The sequence below is a fragment of the Palaemon carinicauda genome, chromosome 7 (assembly GCF_036898095.1).
Source record: "Palaemon carinicauda isolate YSFRI2023 chromosome 7, ASM3689809v2, whole genome shotgun sequence".
Taxonomy (NCBI): Eukaryota; Metazoa; Arthropoda; class Malacostraca; order Decapoda; family Palaemonidae; genus Palaemon; species Palaemon carinicauda.
Window position 1 is genome coordinate 115,202,673 of NC_090731.1, and position 19,304 is coordinate 115,221,976.

Here is a 19,304-nt window from a genome sequence, read left to right on the forward strand (position 1 = left end):
TGGGTCTAATCTTGCTATTTTTGAGATACTCAGACTATGAACATCTGCGCAGATTGTTATGAAGTTGAGTGGTATACCAGTAGGGGCTTAATTTTTAAGTCCCCACTGGCATTTGCACAAAATGCGAGCGTAAGTCTGTCCTTCATCAGTTTATGGCCAGGAAGTTTCTTTTCTTCAGCTGTGATATATGTTCGGCGGGGCATTTTCTTCCAGAAAAGACCAGTTTCATCACAGTTGAACACTTGCTGAGGAATGTAGCCTTCTCTGGAAATTACTTTCTCAAACTTCTTAAGGAATTCTTCTGCTGCTTTCTAAAACGATCAAACCACCCATGAGAAGCCTTGAACTCTTGGGGGGCTTGCTGCGACGTTCCTTCGTCTCCGCCGTCTCTCAGGGCTTCCACGAGATCGGCAAAGATGGCGCTCGCCTTATGTGAAATTATCGATTGCGTGAGTGTATCACCAGCGATTTCCTTCTCTTTAATCCATAGAAGAAGGAGTCTCTCCATCTCGTCGTTGATTGAGGTCCTTCCACTGGCAAGGACAGTCATGCCTTTAGAAGACTTACTTGCTTTAATGGCTTCCTTGTTCTTGATAATTGTGATAATTGTACCAATCGTAGACTGGTTACGGCCATACATACTAGCGAGGGTAACGAAGCGCATGCCTTCTTCGTATTTCTTTATAATCTCCAGCTTCGTTTCCATAGTAATCATCATCTTACTTCTTCTTTTAACCCTTTTACCCCCAGGCTATTTGGAAATTTCCAACCCTTAACCCCCAGGGGGTTATTTTTTCCCAGCACATTTTGCAGTATATTTTTTTTAAATTGCTCTAACAGTCTTAATTTCTGTCATAGAGAGGTCAGGTTGGTCTCATTCTCTTGGAAAATGTCTGAATTTTCTCAAAAAATTATAAAAAATTTGAAAAAAAAAATTTCTATAGCATTGTTTTTGCAAGGACGTACCGGTACGTCCATGGGGGTAAAGGGATGGCTTTTGTGAAACGTACCAGTACGTCCTTTTGGGTGTAAAAGGGCTAACATCACTAGCAATCTTGGGACCCATGGCTAACGAATTAAAGTTATAATTAAGCATTAAATGCGCAAAAAATACGATATCGCAAGCACTCACACAAGATCAAGTCTTTACGAAATGCACACGAGATTCTGAACTGAGCGTGCGTATAACAAAGAGAGAGAGAGAGGCAGCATCTCTCTCAGGCATTGTGGGAGGGATTTCGACCAATAGCGTATCGGCATCTTAATGACACCGTGACGCCGACCAATAGCAGACCAGCTTCTTAGTGACGTATGAGCGTGGTTGTAGGCTAGTGACTCGCACAGTCGTACGCGTAAAAACCGCCAAGTTTGAGTTTTGGAATTCGATGCCGTAAGGTAGGGAAAAATGTTGTAATGAGGGGACGAAAAAACATCGTATTCCACACCATAAGGTGAAAAAAACGTAAGCTGGGGACGCCGTACCCCGGGGTTCTACTATATAGTCAAGGGTTTCATTAGATTTTTTCTCTACAGTATATTCAAAAGTTTCATTAGATTTTGCAAATATCATACTTAGTAAGTGCTAGACCTTTGTGGTTGATAAAACATATTCTTTAGGTAGCACTGATATGAACAGAATTGGTAAGATTACAAAATATGTTATGCATATGCTTTATTACAGAGCCGCACTAGTTACATAATATCAGATGAGCAAGCTTGTGACAAAAGTGTTAAATTGTTACTCCACACAATAGTTATTTGGGCAAAATCTGATTTTGAGTATATGTTTTTGTTTGAGCCTGGTAAACTATAGCAAAGTTATTAAAAAGATTAAGAAATGGTGAAAGTATAAGATGCTCAAAATATTTAAATCCTTTAGTGACTTTTATATAACTAATTTTGAGGAACTTGCTCATGATAGAAGATATGTGAAATTTCATGTATAGGTAGAGATATGAAATATTATGTATAACTATTCTAACAAGTATTTTAATTTCAGGGAACTGCAAGTGATTTGGTAGTTCAGGTTGTCTTCATTGCAGAAAGTATGCGACTTCAGGCAATGATGGCAACATATGGTATTCAAACTCAAGTAAGTTTTGTTTCTCTTTATGTAAAGTCCACAGCAAAATTATTGTCTGTTATTATTTTTGTATTATACCTTTTTAATTCATCATCTTAAGTAATTTGAGTGCTTGGTTTTCTAGTTTGAATGCTTGTGAATAAATCTTTTATCAACACTTTTTGTAGCCCTATGAAAAAAAAACTCTCTCTCTCTCTCTCTCTCCTTTAGATTCATGTTCTTATGTATAGAATCGACAATCCTGATTCAGGAAAAATTGGTATCCAATTGCCAAAATATGATTTGATCCTACTTCATGAATTATTAATATGCTGGTCAATGTATAGATTTTTTAAAAAATACATCATAGTTTCCACAAATAACTATTTTGTAAGTAGAATAGTACAAATATAATTCTAAAGGCATAGTTTTTATCTCTGCTAATATAAGTACCTTTAACAGAAATATATTTCAATATGCTTTAATCTAATTCGCTCTCAGATTATGTATTTTCTTTTGTTCAACACTTCCTGATTGGCCTTAAACCATTAAAACATACAAATTTTCTATTCAAGACTCCACATGAAGTTGAACCAGTACAAATATGGCCACCTAAGGAGTTAGTTAAGGTTTATAAGTACCTAGGAGTCAGTGAAAAACTTGGTCTTCGCGGTCGTCCTCTACGCCCTGTTGGTGCTCTTGGAACAAGCAAGGTAACTCTTATCATATTAGTTTGAAATTAAGCATTATTTGATATTCTCCATGGTGTTTAATGATAAATACAATATATATATATATATATATATATATATATATATATATATATATATATATATATATATATATATATGCTATATACATGCACATATATAATTACATATAAAGGAAAGAATAGGAAAAACTAATTTTAAGAAAGAAAATAAACACTCTTGTATTAAGAGAAAAATCTAAGGCATACAGTTTTGAAATACGAGCTAGGTACTCCCAGCTACATGAGGAAATGGAAGCGAATAAAGAAGAAATTAACAGACATTAAAAAAAAATTGTATTGGAATCAGCACAAGAGATAATTGGAAAAGTTCCTAAACAAGTTCAAGGAAAACTATAAGAAAAGGCCAAAAACCTAATAAAGAAAAGATGGGAAAAGAGAATAAAATCCAAGAGAGATGAAATAGAATTAGCAGAACTATTCAAAACAATAAACAAAATAAAAACTCAAGACATTTGTAAACATAATCAGACCAAAAATGAAGGAAAACTAAAGCAAGGAAGAAGCATCAAATTGATAAAAAAAAAAACACACACAAACTAGTTGCCAACATTTATTTTCTTAAAAGGATGGAAATGGAAATATTATCAACAAAAGAGATGGAGTGAAATATTATCAACAAAAGAGATGGAGTGAAATATTATCATCAAAAGAGATGGAGTGAAATATTATCAACAAAAGAGATAGAGTGATAGAATTGCAGAGGATTTCCATACAATGAGATATAAGAAATGACTTTGCCAACAGAAATAATAACACACCTTAGCCTGTACCAAAAGTAACAATAGAGAGGTAAAGGAAGTATTGAAATACAAAAAAAGAAGCAAATCAGCAGAAGATGGACCAATATATATTTAATAATAGATAGAGGAGACTTTGTAATAATAAAACTTGCTGAACTTTACACAAAATGTTTGCAAGTATGCTCTATACTTATAACCTGGAAAACTTTATCATTATACTAATCATGAAAAGGGAGACACAAAAGACCTATAAGATTACTCCCCAATACATTTACTCTTAATAATATATAAGATATTTACAAGGATCATATTAGGCTGAATAGAAAGACAGCTAGACTTTAATCAACCAAGAAAGCAGGCAGGCTAAGCGGGGTATTCAATAACTGACCATACCCATGTAATTAAACAACTAACGGAAAAATCAACAGGGTATGACAAACTACCACATATGGCATTTATACATTATGAGAAAGCTTTTTCTTCAGGCCAAAGTTCAGCTGTAATGAAAGCCCTTCAAGACAAGGAATAGATAAATGTTTTGTTAAAACTCTTGAAGATATCTATGCAGGAAGTACATCAATCCTAAAACTACATAGAGATAGTGAGAAAATTCTGATTAAGAAAGGAGTTAGATAGGAAGACATCATGCCTCCCAAATTATTCACAGCATACCTAGAAGAAAATTTAAGATCTTAGATTGGGAAAATGTAGGAATTTACATTAATGGAAAACACTCTAACAACTGAATACTTGCAGATGACATAAATTTAATATAGAAAGCAGACATGTAGGGCTGAAAATTAATAATGTACTAGTAATACTAAGATAATGTTCAATGAAAATGCAGAGAGAAAAGAAAAGGTTGATGGGTGAACCTCCATTTATTGTTAATAAATATACATATTTAGGACAAATATTAAGTGTTTCCCCAGGACATGATACCAAATTTGAAAGAATGTTAAGCATGGAGTTGAGAGTTCTTTATAAACAAAATGATATTATGAAAAGTAAAGTGCTACATACTCTAGAAACCAAAGTATTTAATCAGAGGGTTCTACCTGTACATACAGTTTATCATATGCATAAAAAAATTGGACCCTTACCAAAGCCTTAGAACATAAGCTAGTTACAAAGCCTCATAGCCTTTCCCAAAAAGTCTGTTGCCCTCTCTCTTTTCACAAAGATTTCTGTCTCCGGGACATCCGGGTTTTGATGGGGTAGCTATGTGTATGTTGAATCTTTTAAGTTCTCTTGCTACCAAGGCTGTTCTTCTCTCAGGTCTGGTAGATTCGGTGTCATATAGTAGGGTGTAAATATTCCAAATTGCAATTCTAGACTGCATGCTATGTAAATTATTTCAACTGCAATGTTGTGAGCTCTCTGGATATGGTTTTCCAGATAGGATTGGTAAAAGCAGACCATGTTTAGGACACCTTTTCTTGTGGATCCTAAACAGGGCTGCTCAGTTATGAGTGTCATTGCCGAAAAGCTCTCCTACTTGAGATCCAAAAGCTTAGCGACTTAACTAAACATCCATCACAGATATGCCTATAGAAACTGAGAACTCCCAGATATCACAATCTTGTCTCGAATTCCCTCTGCTGGTTAACACTTTGATGCAGGAGAGAGGCTGGAGAGTCTCAACAATGGGCTGGGCAATTGCATTGGGGTAACTTATCTACCCTGACAGGTTCAACCATACCACTAGGCCAGGTCTTGAGCGACCAGACTAAGACTGGACCTCTATAAGCCGCCTTCTTTATTTTAGTTTTTCTCTTCTTGCTCTATTGGGATATATATTTTTATCTATATCATTATTATTCATTTATTTTGTTTCTTAAATAGTGTGGCTATTTTATGAATAGAACTTACCTGGCAGTTATATGTACATAGCTAATTATCTCTATTTCGGCAGAATTTTTCTAAAACTAGGCAACCGCCTTGTGGTGGTTGGGTGGTAACACTCGTTAAAGGGTGGTAGGAGGAATCATTCCCGTTTTCTGTTCTTCAGTTCATCTCTGCCGGCCGGATCGATAACACGTTGGTCCGTCATTAAGAGTTTTTCTTCGCTTTCCCTGCTCGGTGTACCAGTCTGCTTTTTTGGTGAAGTACTCTGATTTGGGGTTTTGGCGATCGTTGTATTTTGTTTTCTCTTATCTTTTTTTTTGCTGTTTTTCATTATGAGTGAAAAGAGTCATTACCGTATCTGTGCGAATGAGGAATGTAAGGTGAGACTACCCAAAATGGCGGTTGATCCTCACACTGTTTGTTCTCATTGTAGGGGTTTTGTTTGTGCCCTTGATAATAGGTGTGGGGAATGTAAGGTTTTGGATGAGAAAGATTGGTTAATTATGAAGCGCTATGTGCGTAAGCTAGAGCTCGATAGAGTTAGGAGAGCTTCTAGGTCTAAGTCTAAGTCTGTTAGTGGTAAGGAAGACGAACTTAGCGTAGATTTATCTATTGATCCTATTATTGATTCCTCTTTGGAAGTTGATCCTTCCCTTAAGGTAGTAACTCCTGCACCTCCTACAGGTTCCGTTTCTACGGATGACCCTCGGTACGCTAGCCTGGCGGCCGAATTGAAGGCCATTAAAGAACAGCTGGAGGCCTTTAAAGGTAAGGAAAGTGAAAGTGCTTGTGTTAGTGCAGTGGAGGTGGCGACCGACCGAATCTGTCATACCCCTAGGCCTAGACCTCTACCAAGCTCCCAGGACCAAGGGAGAAGGTACGTCGATGACCGAAAGGGGGTGAGAGGTACGTACCCTCGGTCAGCCGTCGCCTCAGACAGTCCTGTTGTCTATTCCCAGGCTGGTCTTGACCGTCACGGGAAAGACGAGTCGGATGTGTTGTTTTCTTCTCCGAATTCGTCCAGACGTAAATGGAAGTATGAAGCTTCAAGACCTACTAAGAGGAGATGGAACCGCGACGAACGGTCTCGTTCTTTCTCTCCCGGTTCTAGCAGTTATGAACCTTGTCCGTCGGAGGATGATTTCGACTCCGTGCCTGTGAAAAGGACGAAGCCTGCTGCCGAAGATACGAGTGTTATTCGTCAGCCCCCCCCTTCGGGTCCGCAAGACCCAGCTGATGTTGCTAAATCCTTTATGTCTGTCATGCAGGAACAACTTTTGACTTTAGTACAAGCCTTTAGCCGCCCTCACGCCCAGTCTGACAGACGTAAAGACGACTCGTTGCCGATTAAGAAGTCTGCTTCTAAGAGAGAACGGAGTTCTTCTTTAAAGAGAACTTCTCCCTCTCTACGCCAGGATGAGGAATGTGTGCTTTCGCCAGGCGATACTTCTTCGCGATACCAGGGCGATACGTTTTCTCGTTCTCGATACCGGGACGATACCTTATCGAACGACGCTGCTTCTCGTTCTCGATACCAAGACGATACCGCCTCCGGTGCGCTTCGACACGACGATACCTCCTCTCGTTCGCTTAGCCACGACGATACCTCCTCTCGTTCGCTTCGCCACGACGATACCTCCTCTCGTTCACGACGCCACGACGATACCGACCCTAGTTCTCGACGCCACGACGATACCGCCTCTCGTTCACGACGCCACGACGATACCGCCTCTCATTCTCGCCGCCACGACGATACCGCCTCTCATTCTCGCCGCCACGACGATACCGCCTCTCGCTCTCGACGACAGAACGACTCTGCCTCTCGTTCTCGGTCCCAGGGCGATACCACCCTGCCTCTTCGGGACGATACTGCCTCTCGTTCCAAGGATTCTTCTAGCGCGGGACTCCAGGATGCAACCCGTCTTTTGCAGGATGATGCCTTTGATTTGCCCTTGTCGGGTTCTAAGGATTCTTCTCTTTCGAAGGATATTGCAGATGTGGATCAGGCCCTCGAGGATGTTTCTGATGACGATGATAATCCTGCCGACGCTGTGGGAGATTACAAAGTTCTCTCTCGCTCCCTTCTTGAACTTTTTGGAGAGGAATTCCAACCTGCTGCCCCTCAATCTCCTCAGTCCCAATTTAACAGAAAGAAGGCCAAGAAACAGTCGGCCTTCATCAAGATGAAGCTGTCTATCTCCGCAAAGAAGGCTCTCACGAAGATTGATGACTGGATGATGGAGCGGAGACAAACAGTTAAGACTTCCTTCTCGTTTCCACCAGCTCGTCTTGCTTCAAGAGCGGGTATGTGGTATGCAACTGGAGAACCTTTGGGTCTGGGAGTGCCTTCCTCCTCCAAGGGTGACTTCTCTGGTTTAGTGGACTCTGCTAGAAGGCATGCTCTCAACTCAGCCAAGGTCATGTGGTCAATGTCGGAGCTGGATCATCTCGTCAAAGGTATTTTTAGAGCCTTTGAGGTTTTTAGTTTCCTAGACTGGTCGCTTGGGACTCTCGCAAGGAAAACTGAACAGATGGATGGATCTAGGGACCTTACCAGCATTATGTCCTGTATGGATAAGGCCCTCAGAGATGGGGCGAATGAGTTGGCTGCTCTGTTCTCAGCTGGGGTCCTAAAGAAGAGAGCTCTGCTTTGCTCTTTTGCTTCTAGGTCTGTTACCAATGCTCAAAAGTCTGAGCTTCTTTACGCCCCCCTCTCTCAACATCTTTTTCCCGAGTCCCTGGTTAATGACATTACGCGTTCTCTGGCCCAAAAAGCCACCCAAGACCTTTTATCTCGTTCTGCTCGTAAGCCCTTTGCAGCCCCTCCTTCTTCTTTGAAACGGGAGGAAAGGAGATTCCAGCAGCCCTTTCGGGGCAGGACTACTTCAAGATCAGATTTTAGAGGGAGAAGGCAAGATTCAGGACCAAGATCTACCAGGGGTTCTTTCAGACCTCGCTCCAGGAAATGAAGTTCGTCTCCTCCAGACAGTAGGCGCAAGACTGTCAGGTTTTTGGCAGTCCTGGAAGAGGAGAGGGGCGGACACCTGGTCCCTCTCAGTCATCAAGGAAGGATACAAGATCCCCTTTCTGAAAAAACCTCCTCTCGCAGATGCTCCGCTGGCCTTAGTAGCCCGGTACTCAGATCCTGGGAAACAGAACGCTATAGTAGACCTTGTCAACCAAATGCTAGACAAGGGGGCGATAGAACCGGTTCGGGATCTAGTCTCCCCAGGCTTTTACAATCGCCTGTTTCTGGTCCCCAAGAACTCGGGCGGATGGAGACCCGTCCTGGATGTCAGCGCTCTCAACGTATTTGTGGAGAAGACAAAGTTCTCCATGGAGACGACTCAGTCGGTGCTGGCGTCAGTACGTCCAGGGGACTGGATGGTGTCCCTCGACTTGCAGGACGCATATTTCCATGTCCCCATCCATCCGACTTCGAGGAAGTACCTGAGGTTTGTAATGGAGGGCAAGTGCTTCCAATTCAGAGCTCTTTGCTTCGGTCTCAGCACGGCTCCTCAAGTCTTCACCAGGGTAATGGCGAATGTGTCAGGTTGGCTGCATCAGGAAGGGATAAGGATATCCTTCTATCTGGACGATTGGCTGATTCGTTCACGATCGAGGGAGAAATGTCTGGAGGATTTACGGAAGACTTTTATGATGGCTCAGGATCTAGGCCTGGTCATCAACAGGGAGAAGTCTCAGATCAGACCGAATCAGACTATTCTCTATTTGGGGATAGTTCTGAATTCAGTTCTTTTTCGGGCTTCTCCCTCTCAGGAAAGACAGACCAAGTGTCTCGTAAAAGTCAGAACTTTCCTGGACAAGAAGAGATGCACAGCGAAGGAGTGGATGAGTTTGCTGGGGACTCTATCCTCCCTCGAACTGTTTGTCTCTCTGGGGAGACTCCACCTAAGGCCTCTTCAGCACTTTCTTTTGAAGACATGGAACAGAAAGATGCAGGAAGACTCCTTTTCCTTCCCCATTCCAATAGAAGTCAAGACTCTTCTGAAGTGGTGGCTGGACCCAACCTTGTTAGGGGAAGGGATCTCCTTACACAAGAAGAACCCAGACCTAGTGTTGTTTTCAGACGCATCAGAGTCAGGCTGGGGGGCAACACTAGGAAGCAAGGAGGTCTCAGGCTATTGGGAAGGAATTCAGCTGGGATGGCACATCAACAACAAGGAGCTGATGGCCATTTTTCTGGGGCTAAAGGCCTTCAAGGACTTGGTGTCTGGGAAGATTGTGGAGGTCAACTCAGACAACACCACAGCTCTTGCTTACATCAGGAAGCAAGGAGGGACTCACTCTCTGTCTCTCTTCGAGACAGCAAGAGAGCTCCTTCTTTGGGCGAAGGAGAACAGGATAAGCCTGCTGACGAGGTTTGTTCAGGGACAGAAGAATGTGAGGGCGGACATGCTCAGCAGGAAAGGGCAGGTCCTTCCCACAGAATGGACCCTCAACCAACAGGTCTGTCAGAGTCTCTGGAGGCTGTGGGGGAGACCCCTCATCGATCTTTTCGCCTCCAATTTATCCAAGAGGATCCCCATCTATTGCTCCCTAGTTCCGGACAGAGAGGCAATAGCAGTAGACGCCTTTTTGATGGATTGGACGGGGATGGACACTTATGCTTTTCCCCCGTTCAAGATCATCAATCTGGTAGTCAGGAAATTCGCCCTCCTCGATTCGGGACGGATGATCCTGATAGCTCCGTTCTGGCCGATGAGGGAATGGTTCACGGAGGTGGTGGACTTGTTGATGGACTTTCCAAGAAGCCTCCCTGCAAGTCCAAATCTGCTCAGACAACCCCACTTCGAGAGATATCATCAAAACCCCCTCGCTCTCAATCTGACTGCCTTCAGACTATCGAGAAGCTCGTCAGATCGAGAGGCTTTTCAGCGCAAGCTGCGAAAGCTATCGCCAGAGCGAGGAGGGTCTCTTCGCAGAGGGTCTACCAGTCCAAGTGGGAGACTTTTAGGGCTTGGTGTAGGAAGCACAAGATTTCCTCATCCACTACCTCTGTGAGCCAGATTGCGGATTTCTTGTTGTACCTCAGACAGGACGCTAAGCTAGCTGTGTCCACTATCAAAGGGTACAAAAGTATGCTCTCTTCCGTCTGTCGGCATAGAGGCTTGGACTTGTCTCGCGACAAGGACTTACATGACCTCTTGAAGTCTTTTGAGACGACCAAGCAGACCCAGTTAAAGCCCCCTTCTTGGAACCTTGATGTGGTTCTTAAATTTCTGTGCACCAAGAGATTTGAGCCCATCTCACAGGCCTCCCTTAGGGAGGTTACCAAGAAGACCCTCTTTCTTTTGGCCTTAGCAACAGCTAAAAGAGTTAGTGAAGTCCATGCAATTGAAAAACAGGTAGGCTTCAATCTGAATGGGGCAGTTTGTGCCTTGAGATTAGACTTTCTCGCTAAGAACAAGAACCCTTCTAAGCCCTGGCCGAGGACCTTTGAGGTTCCTAACTTGACCAACCTAGTGGGTCAAGAGCAAGAGAGGCTGCTCTGTCCAGTACGAGCCCTCAAGACCTACTTGTCTCGCACAAAAAGTGTGAGAGGCTCTTCTAGCTCCCTGTGGTGTTCTGTGAAAGATCCTCAAAAGCCCCCTTTCCAAGAACGCTTTATCCTTTTTCCTGAGGGAAGTGATAAGAGAAGCGCATCTCTTGTGTGAGGAGGAACACTTCGGACTTTTAAAAGTGCAAGCTCACGAAGTGAGGGCCATTGCCACCTCGCTTGCTTACCGCAAGAACATGTCGCTCCGTCAAATTATGGATGCGACATTCTGGAGGAGCAACTCTGTGTTCGCCTCTCATTACCTCAGAGAGGTGAGGGTGGATTATGAGAAATGTTATACCTTGGGACCATACGTAGCTACGGCTTCTGTATTAGGCAAAGGAGTTACTACCTCCCCTCAACCTTAGTTTTGTTTACTTGTACATAGGTTGGTGTATTTTTTATTGGTTGTCTGAGGGCTTCGACTTGTGTACAGTCACCTCAGTCTAGTTAGATTATTTTTGTCTACTTTGCAAATGTTAGGTGGTTGGTTTGGTAAAGTTGCGGTTTTTTATTTTGGGCAATAGGTAGTCCTGAAGTCTAGTCAGATTGTTGGTCTCACCCCGTTGACAGACTCGATTGAGTGTTTTTCAGCACTGCAGGTCACATCCTGGCTGACACTCCTAAGGGAAAGCGACTCAAGAGGCAGGAACCTTTGAAGTCAGCTACCTTAGCAGGTAAGGAATCAAGGTGTTTATTTATCCTACAACTTTTTTGGTTGTTTCCCCAACGATGTTACTGTCTATCACCCTCCTCCAAGTGTGTTAATCAGCTATGTATATATAACTGCCAGGTAAGTTCTATTCATAAAAATGGAGTTTTTATGATAAAACAAAGTTTTGTGAATACTTACCTGGCAGTTATATGTACATTCGAAGGCCCACCCACCTCCCCTCAGGAGACAGGTCGGGCATAGATGAACTGAAGAACAGAAAACGGGAATGATTCCTCCTACCACCCTTTAACGGGTGTTACCACCCAACCACCACAAGGCGGTTGCCTAGTTTTAGAAAAATTCTGCCGAAATAGAGATAATTAGCTATGTACATATAACTGCCAGGTAAGTATTCACAAAACTTTGTTTTATCATTAAAACTCCATTTTTCACATTCATTATTACTGCCTGTTTAGATGAAAGAGAAAAGGGCATACAGTTGGGAGTTGTTTGCATTCAAAGTTATATGCGAGAGTATTGGATGACGTCAGCCATTCTAAAGATGGTTTGGACCTTTTTGGCAGAAATGCTCTCAAGACTAGGGTCATAGGAATCCAGGGAGATCCAATTCTTGGGAGTAGGACTCGACTTCTGGCCGGAAGCCTACCATTACAGGGTAGAGGGAGGATGATTTTATGTTTTTATAGCTTTAGTCCTAACAGTCAGATTTAGTCTACACATGTGTGTCTATCTGTTTGGGTCATCAGAATCCTGGGAGATTCAATTCTTTGGAGTAGGACTCTCAACTTTGGGCCGGAAGCCCACCATTACAGGTACAGGGATGACGATTTCATGTTTTTACAGCCTGAGTCCTAACAGGTGGATTTAGTGTACATTTGTGTTTCCATACCTGTTTTTGTGCTATCCTATGGGTAGAGTATGGGGTAGACCATTTGGGACGTATACCCTCACTGTGCTGACAGGGGAGAATGTAAATGTCTTTTCCAACATAATGATATTGTTTCAATATTCTCAAGCAAGATGAACAAACAAGCAACCAAATTAAACAAAAACAACAAATAAACAATCATAATTATGGATATTACAAATAGCAACCCCAGTCCCCTGGATATGCTGATTGCTCCATGGTACCGTTGACAACCTATGTTAATGCTGGTAATGAAAGTTTTTCTGACTTCTACTCTTGACATATCTTACCTTCATGTTGACAATTTAAGGACAAAAAGAAGATCACTTTGTGGATACCCATAACTCCATTGTTTATATATTGGATCCTTTTATTCCATCTCCTCCAAGATACCAGGGTGATAAGATATCTGGCAGTAAAATTTAGAATTTAAGAGTTTTGTGTTGTGTTGTGCAGGGATTGCTCACAATATCAATCATGAAGACTTACCATATTCAATCTTTTCAAAGCTTTTGGAAAGATTGAAAGAATGAAATTAAAGCTCTAAAAAGATAAGCAAAACTTAAAGAATTATATTTCTTCCAATGATTTCTCCAAAGCTAAGATTGCTTTTTGAAATGTTAATGATGGCAAAGTTTCTGACCTCTGCTGTCATGTAAAAATCCACAGTATCAAATATGTTATCAATTTCGTGTTCAATTATATTCCTAAATGCACCGCATTTTAAAATTAAGTTCAGGAAATGTTTCCTAGCATCATACATGAACAAATTGGGTATGTCACATCATACAAGGAAGGGTGGGATAACATTATCAAGGGATTGGTTGGAAAAAGAAAGTTGGTAAAATTCCCCAGGGTATCCATGAAACAATATGGTCGAGGTTTGGTAGTTATTGTTGGCAATGAAACCTAAGCAGTTTTACCTAGTAATTTGGCATTATCTTCATTAGATATTATCAAAAGGGTATGCCTTCACCCAAAATTTTAACCATGCTAAGGGAATCATATATGATAGGGACCTTTATGAATTCTCAGAAGAGGATATACTTAAGAGGGGCCCTTCAACCATCTTCAAAGTTGAAAACTGAAAGTTACCAACAATGCGGTCTTACTGGTATTTTCTTCATCATTTCTGCCTGACTACATAAATATCTGACAAACATTTCTGTCAAGATATTTCATCAACAACCAATGCAGCGTTATAATTTTTGTGATTATGGTCATGTCATTGTCAAATGCACCAAGGGGAAAAGATGTTTTAACTGCCCCAAGTTCTGTGACATCTCTACAGAAATGAAGGCAGACAAATATTCTCTTTATTGTAAGGGAGCTCATTCTTCTTACTTGAATCAATTTTCTAAATACAAACTGGAACAAGCCATAATTGGAACTGTCAATGGTGAGTATACAACTTTCAGGTAATAGTTCAACATATCCAATCCACAATCCAATCCACCAGATTCGACAAATAACTCAAGAGCTGCTCATTTTTGAGGTTATGCTAAGTTTCAGATTAATGAAAACTCCCCATTATCATCATCAAGTCTGTCCCTCAAAATACAATCAACTGAAGGATTCTATCCCGGCAGCCTCACAAGATACAAATATGAAGTCTGTCAATTTAGAATTGTGCTCTTCCATTGTTGCCATTAGTACTAAATAATCCTCTAAAGGCAAGCATTCTAATATGTTAACTAAAAGAATCAATAAGAACACTGCCTAAAATCATCAGATCAAGCTAAAGCCCAGATTCATGTACAGAACAGGTTTGACATACTAGACACTAATTACACCACCAAAGACACGGGAGGTTTTTCCGAAGTGGGGATGATTGAACTTGAACCCCACAAATCAATATCTGTAAGAAAAATGTGGAATAGAAAGTACAACTCCTCCAAAATAAAAAATTAAATAATGAGTTATGTTCAATCAAGCTCAAAGACATTTCCTCTAGTGTCAATCTATAGAACGGTTCTTTTATTAATGTACCAAATTCACCTACTGCAGAAATGGAAACGTTCGCTCGACTCTTAAACATCCATGACTTTTAAGTAGCAGAAGGAAACCTAACAAACAGTGTAACACTAGAAGAAATAAATTCTTCTCCAGTTGTAGGCATGACTGTTAAATCAATAAGTTTATATAAAGTAATGCCAGAGCAAAAAACTTCACACAAAATTTCTTGTGACTGTAATAACTTCATAGTTTTGGGGTTTGAAATAATTAAAAGCATAAATATACATACAATCAATAATCTGGTTGAAGACTCTACCAAGAAAAAAGAATAAAAACCTGTGTGGTAAATTAGAAAGCAACAATGCAGGCTGTATGTGTGTTGCATGCAACAGGCACTCTTCATTGTGAAAAATTTATTGAAATTTTTAACTGTAATCAAAATGACAATCAGGAAGCAAATCAAAATGCAAGTAAACATCATTTAATTATATGTAAAGAATTAAAGCCTAATAATGCAGCTAAACAGAAATCCAACTCTAGTAAAATAATTAGGAATAATGCTCTGCCCAGTGGAAATCCATCTCCATTGCCTTAATGTTCAATCCATACATAATTTAGTGGAATAATAATGGACTTTGAACCCTTTTGAATTTAGGCAAAATTCAAAGGCTATTAAAAATTATAACCCATTACAATGTCTACAGCATGCTAACGACACTATTCCTCCAATGAGAAATTACACTGTATCATCTCGCTTAGTCCTTTCTGCTGATGCATTAGAACTACAATGTATATTCATGATAATGTAACTTACGATGGTAAGATATTTAACACATCCGAATTTCAATTATCTGGTGTTGAAGTGAATCTGAATAATATTTATAGTATATACAATTGCAATTATAATTTGCAAAACTTAGCCAAAGAATTCCCAGATAAGAAAAATTTCCTTCTAATTGGAGACTTCAGTGTATATAATTCCCTCTTGGACACTAATTGTATTAATATTGATACAGTACAAATAGTTCCAAGGTTGAACAAATAGTGAATCATACATACATACATATACCAAGGCACTTCCCCCAATTTTGGGGGGTAGCCGACATCAACAAATGAAACAAAAACAAAAAAGGGGACCTCTACTCACTACGTTCCTCCCAGCCTAACAAGGGACTCAACCGAGTTCAGCTGGTACTGCTAGGGTGCCACAGCCCACCCTCCCCCGTTATCCACCACAGATGAAGCTTCATAATGCTGAATCCCCTACTGCTGCTACCTCCGCGGTCATCTAAGGCATCAGAGGAAGCAGCAGGGCCTACCGGAACTGCGTCACAATCGCTCGCCATTTATTCCTATTTCTAGCACGCTCTCTTGCCTCTCTCACATCTATCCTCCTATCACCCAGAGCTTCCTTCACTCCATCCATCCACCCAAACCTTGGCCTTCCTCTTGTACTTCTCCCATCAACTCTTGCATTCATCACCTTCTTTAGCAGACAGCCATTTTCCATTCTCTCAACATGGCTAAACCACCTCAACACATTCATATCCACTCTAGCTGCTAACTCATTTCTTACACCCGTTCTCACTCTCACCACTTCGTTCCTAACCCTATCTACTCGAGATACACCAGCCATACTCCTTAGACACTTCATCTCAAACACATTAAATTTCTGTCTCTCCATCACTTTCATTCCCCACAACTTCGATCCATACATCACAGTTGGTACAATCACTTTCTCATATAGAACTCTCTTTACTTTCATGCCCAACCCTCTATTTTTTACTACTACCTTAACTGCCCCCAACACTTTGCAACCTTCATTCACTCTCTGACGCACATCTGCTTCCACTCCACCATTTGCTGCAACAACAGACCCCAAGTACTTAAACTGATCCACCTACTCAAGTAACTCTCCATTCAACATGACATTCAACCTTGCACCACCTTCCCTTCTCGTACATCTCCTAACCTTACTCTTACCCACATTAACTCTCAACTTCCTTCTTTCACACACACTTCCAAATTCTGTCACTAATCGGCCAAGCTTCTCTTCTGTGTCTGCAACCAGTACAGTATCATCCGCAAACAACAACTGATTTACCTCCCATTCATGGTCATTCTCGTCTACCAGTTTTAATCCTCGTCCAAGCACTCGAGCATTCACCTCTCTCACCACTCCATCAACATACAAGTTAAACAACCACGGCGACATCACACATCCCTGTCTCAGCCCCACTCTCACCGGAAACCAATCACTCACTTCATTTCCTATTCTAACACATGCTTTACTACCTTTGTAGAAACTTTTCACTGCTTGCAACAACCTTCCACCAACTCCATATAACCTCATCACATTCCACATTGCTTCCCTATCAACTCTATCATACGCTTTCTCCAGATCCATAAACGCAACATACACCTCTGTATATTAAAGGAGTGAGACTCTAGTACACACTATCTAAAATTCATAGAACATAATCCTCAATAGACTTAACTCTTTGTTCCAACAATATTTGTGGTGATAGGTTTAAATGGAATGTGCTAGATGACCTTAATAGCATTGACCATTTCAGTCTGTTGATAACGATGTTAAGACATACATCCAAGCACTCCCATTCAATGTTAAAATAAAGCTGGGGTAAGTTCAAGTTTGCTACAGGTCAAGTGCCTTCCTTTGATTATACACAAGACCATTATGAAACAAATGATTTCTATGTAAAGTTCATCTCACAAGCATCTGACAAATCAATGCCTCTGACTAATGCCTGACCAATAAAACTCTTGGCTCCTTGATAGTCAGGTATGCTAACCTAGTTAATAAAAGAAACACATGCAATTGGAAGAAAATTGGAAACTTTACATACCTTAACAACTTAAGGTTTGCAGATGACATAGATCTGTTTAGCAAATCATGGGAAGTATTGCAAAAGATGAAAGAAGATTTGAATAGATAAAGCAGAAATGTAGGACTGAAAATTGATATGAGTAAAACTAAGATAATGTTTAATGAAAATGCAGAGACAACAAATAAGGGATATGGATAAACTTCTATAGACTGTTAATGAATGTGCATACTTAGGACAGACATTAAGCGTTTCCCAAGGACACGCAACTGAATTTAAAAGAAGGATAATCATGGGCTATAGAGCTTTTGGTAAACAAAGTGAGATCATGAAAATTAAAGTGCAACTTTCTCTAAAAAGAAAACCATTGAATAAGATGATCCTACTAGTATTAACTAATGTGGCAGAAACTTGGGAGCCTTACTAAATCCTTAGAACACAAGCTAGTTACAAATCAAATAGCTCTGGAAAGAAGAATGATGGGAATAAGACTAAGAGACAGAAAAAGAGCAACATGTGTACAAAAAAGAAGAGGATTTTCTAACATGTAAGTAAATGAAATGGTCATGGGCAGAACATATGATTAGAATGAAAGATAATAGATGGACATTAAGAATAACAGGATGAGTCCCTGGAGATTGTTAAAGAAGCAAGGGAAAGAAGAGAAGACAATGGATTAACAAAGTAAGATAGCTTATGACTGTGGACTGGCATAGAAAGACAGTAAACAGACACAAGTAGAATGACATGTCTGACGCTTTTGTTCTGCAGTGGACTAGTAAAGGCTGATGATGGTACTTGGACCTGTTACTTTATGTTTATTAAGAATAGATAATATCTTAATTATGTCCAAGAATCAAAGACAGTTTTTCTTTGGAAAATCTGAGCTCCAGATAACAGGTTAACTGTATATATGTTTCTCCATTTATTATTTGATGCCCCTCGGTTGGTCCAGCACTTTGCTGCAGTAAAGGGGCTTTAGAGTCTCAATGATGGGCTAGGCAATGGTGGTGGGGTGATTATCCACCCTGGCAGGTTCAACCATACCACTGAGGTCAGTTCTGAGAGACTAGACAAAGACTGGACTTCTATAAGCCTTCTTCTTTATTTCAGTTTTTCTCTTCTTGCTCAATCTGAATTTTGTTGTTGATTACTATTAGAACTTTTACCAGTTTTTGTATATGCTTCAAATTTATACACCATCACCCTCTGGCAGACCCCCATTGGGTGCAGACTTAGTCTGTTATCCCTTTTACCCCCAAAGGACGTACTGGTACGTTTCACAAAAGCCATCCCTTTACCCCCATGGACGTACCGGTACGTCCTTGCAAAGAAATGCTATAAATATTTTTTTTTCATATTTTTGATAATTTTTTGAGAAAATTCAGGCATTTTCCAAGAGAATGAGACCAACCTAACCTCTCTATGACCAAAATTAAGGCTGTTAGAGCAATTTGAAAAAAATATTCTGCAAAATGTGCTGGGAAAAAAATAACCCCCTGGGGGTTAAGGGTTGGAAATTTCCAAATAGCCTGGGGGTAAAAGGGTTAAGAGTTGGGCTCCAGTGGTCCAATTCTAAGTCATCCCATATTTGCTGATAATAGGTGATGCCAGGCATTGGAGTCGGTATGGGAATGGTAACTAAACCCACTGACCAGTGTACGCCAACCTTAAGAGAGGCAGCCCCTCTCTAATAGAGGATGGGTCCCCGCTGAAACCTTTTCTCATGTTGAGCCACATGAGATAGGAGGACTGATATCCTCTGATTAGAGGTGGATAATCGCCTTACTGCTTCTTTGCAAACCAACCCCTTTGGTGACGATTTGGAAAATACGAACATGGACCTTGGTATTGACAGTTCCAACTCGCGTTCTAATATTGTGACATTAGAACCCAACTCACACCATGTAGAGAAGAGAGAGAGAATAAGAGATATC

General features: G+C 40.8%; 1 protein-coding gene across 3 annotated transcripts in view; it reads left to right on the forward strand.

Annotated features, from left to right (window-relative positions):
- The window catches only part of LOC137643987 (probable phosphorylase b kinase regulatory subunit beta), a 647,361-nt gene that overhangs the window by 351,558 nt on the left and 276,499 nt on the right, over positions 1 to 19,304 (forward strand). For all 3 annotated transcript variants that reach the window (XM_068376819.1, XM_068376818.1, XM_068376820.1), the window contains 2 exons: positions 2,000 to 2,092; positions 2,638 to 2,775. In XM_068376819.1, the coding sequence (XP_068232920.1) occupies positions 2,000 to 2,092; positions 2,638 to 2,775 (231 nt within the window). The remainder of the gene's footprint in view (positions 1 to 1,999; positions 2,093 to 2,637; positions 2,776 to 19,304) is intronic.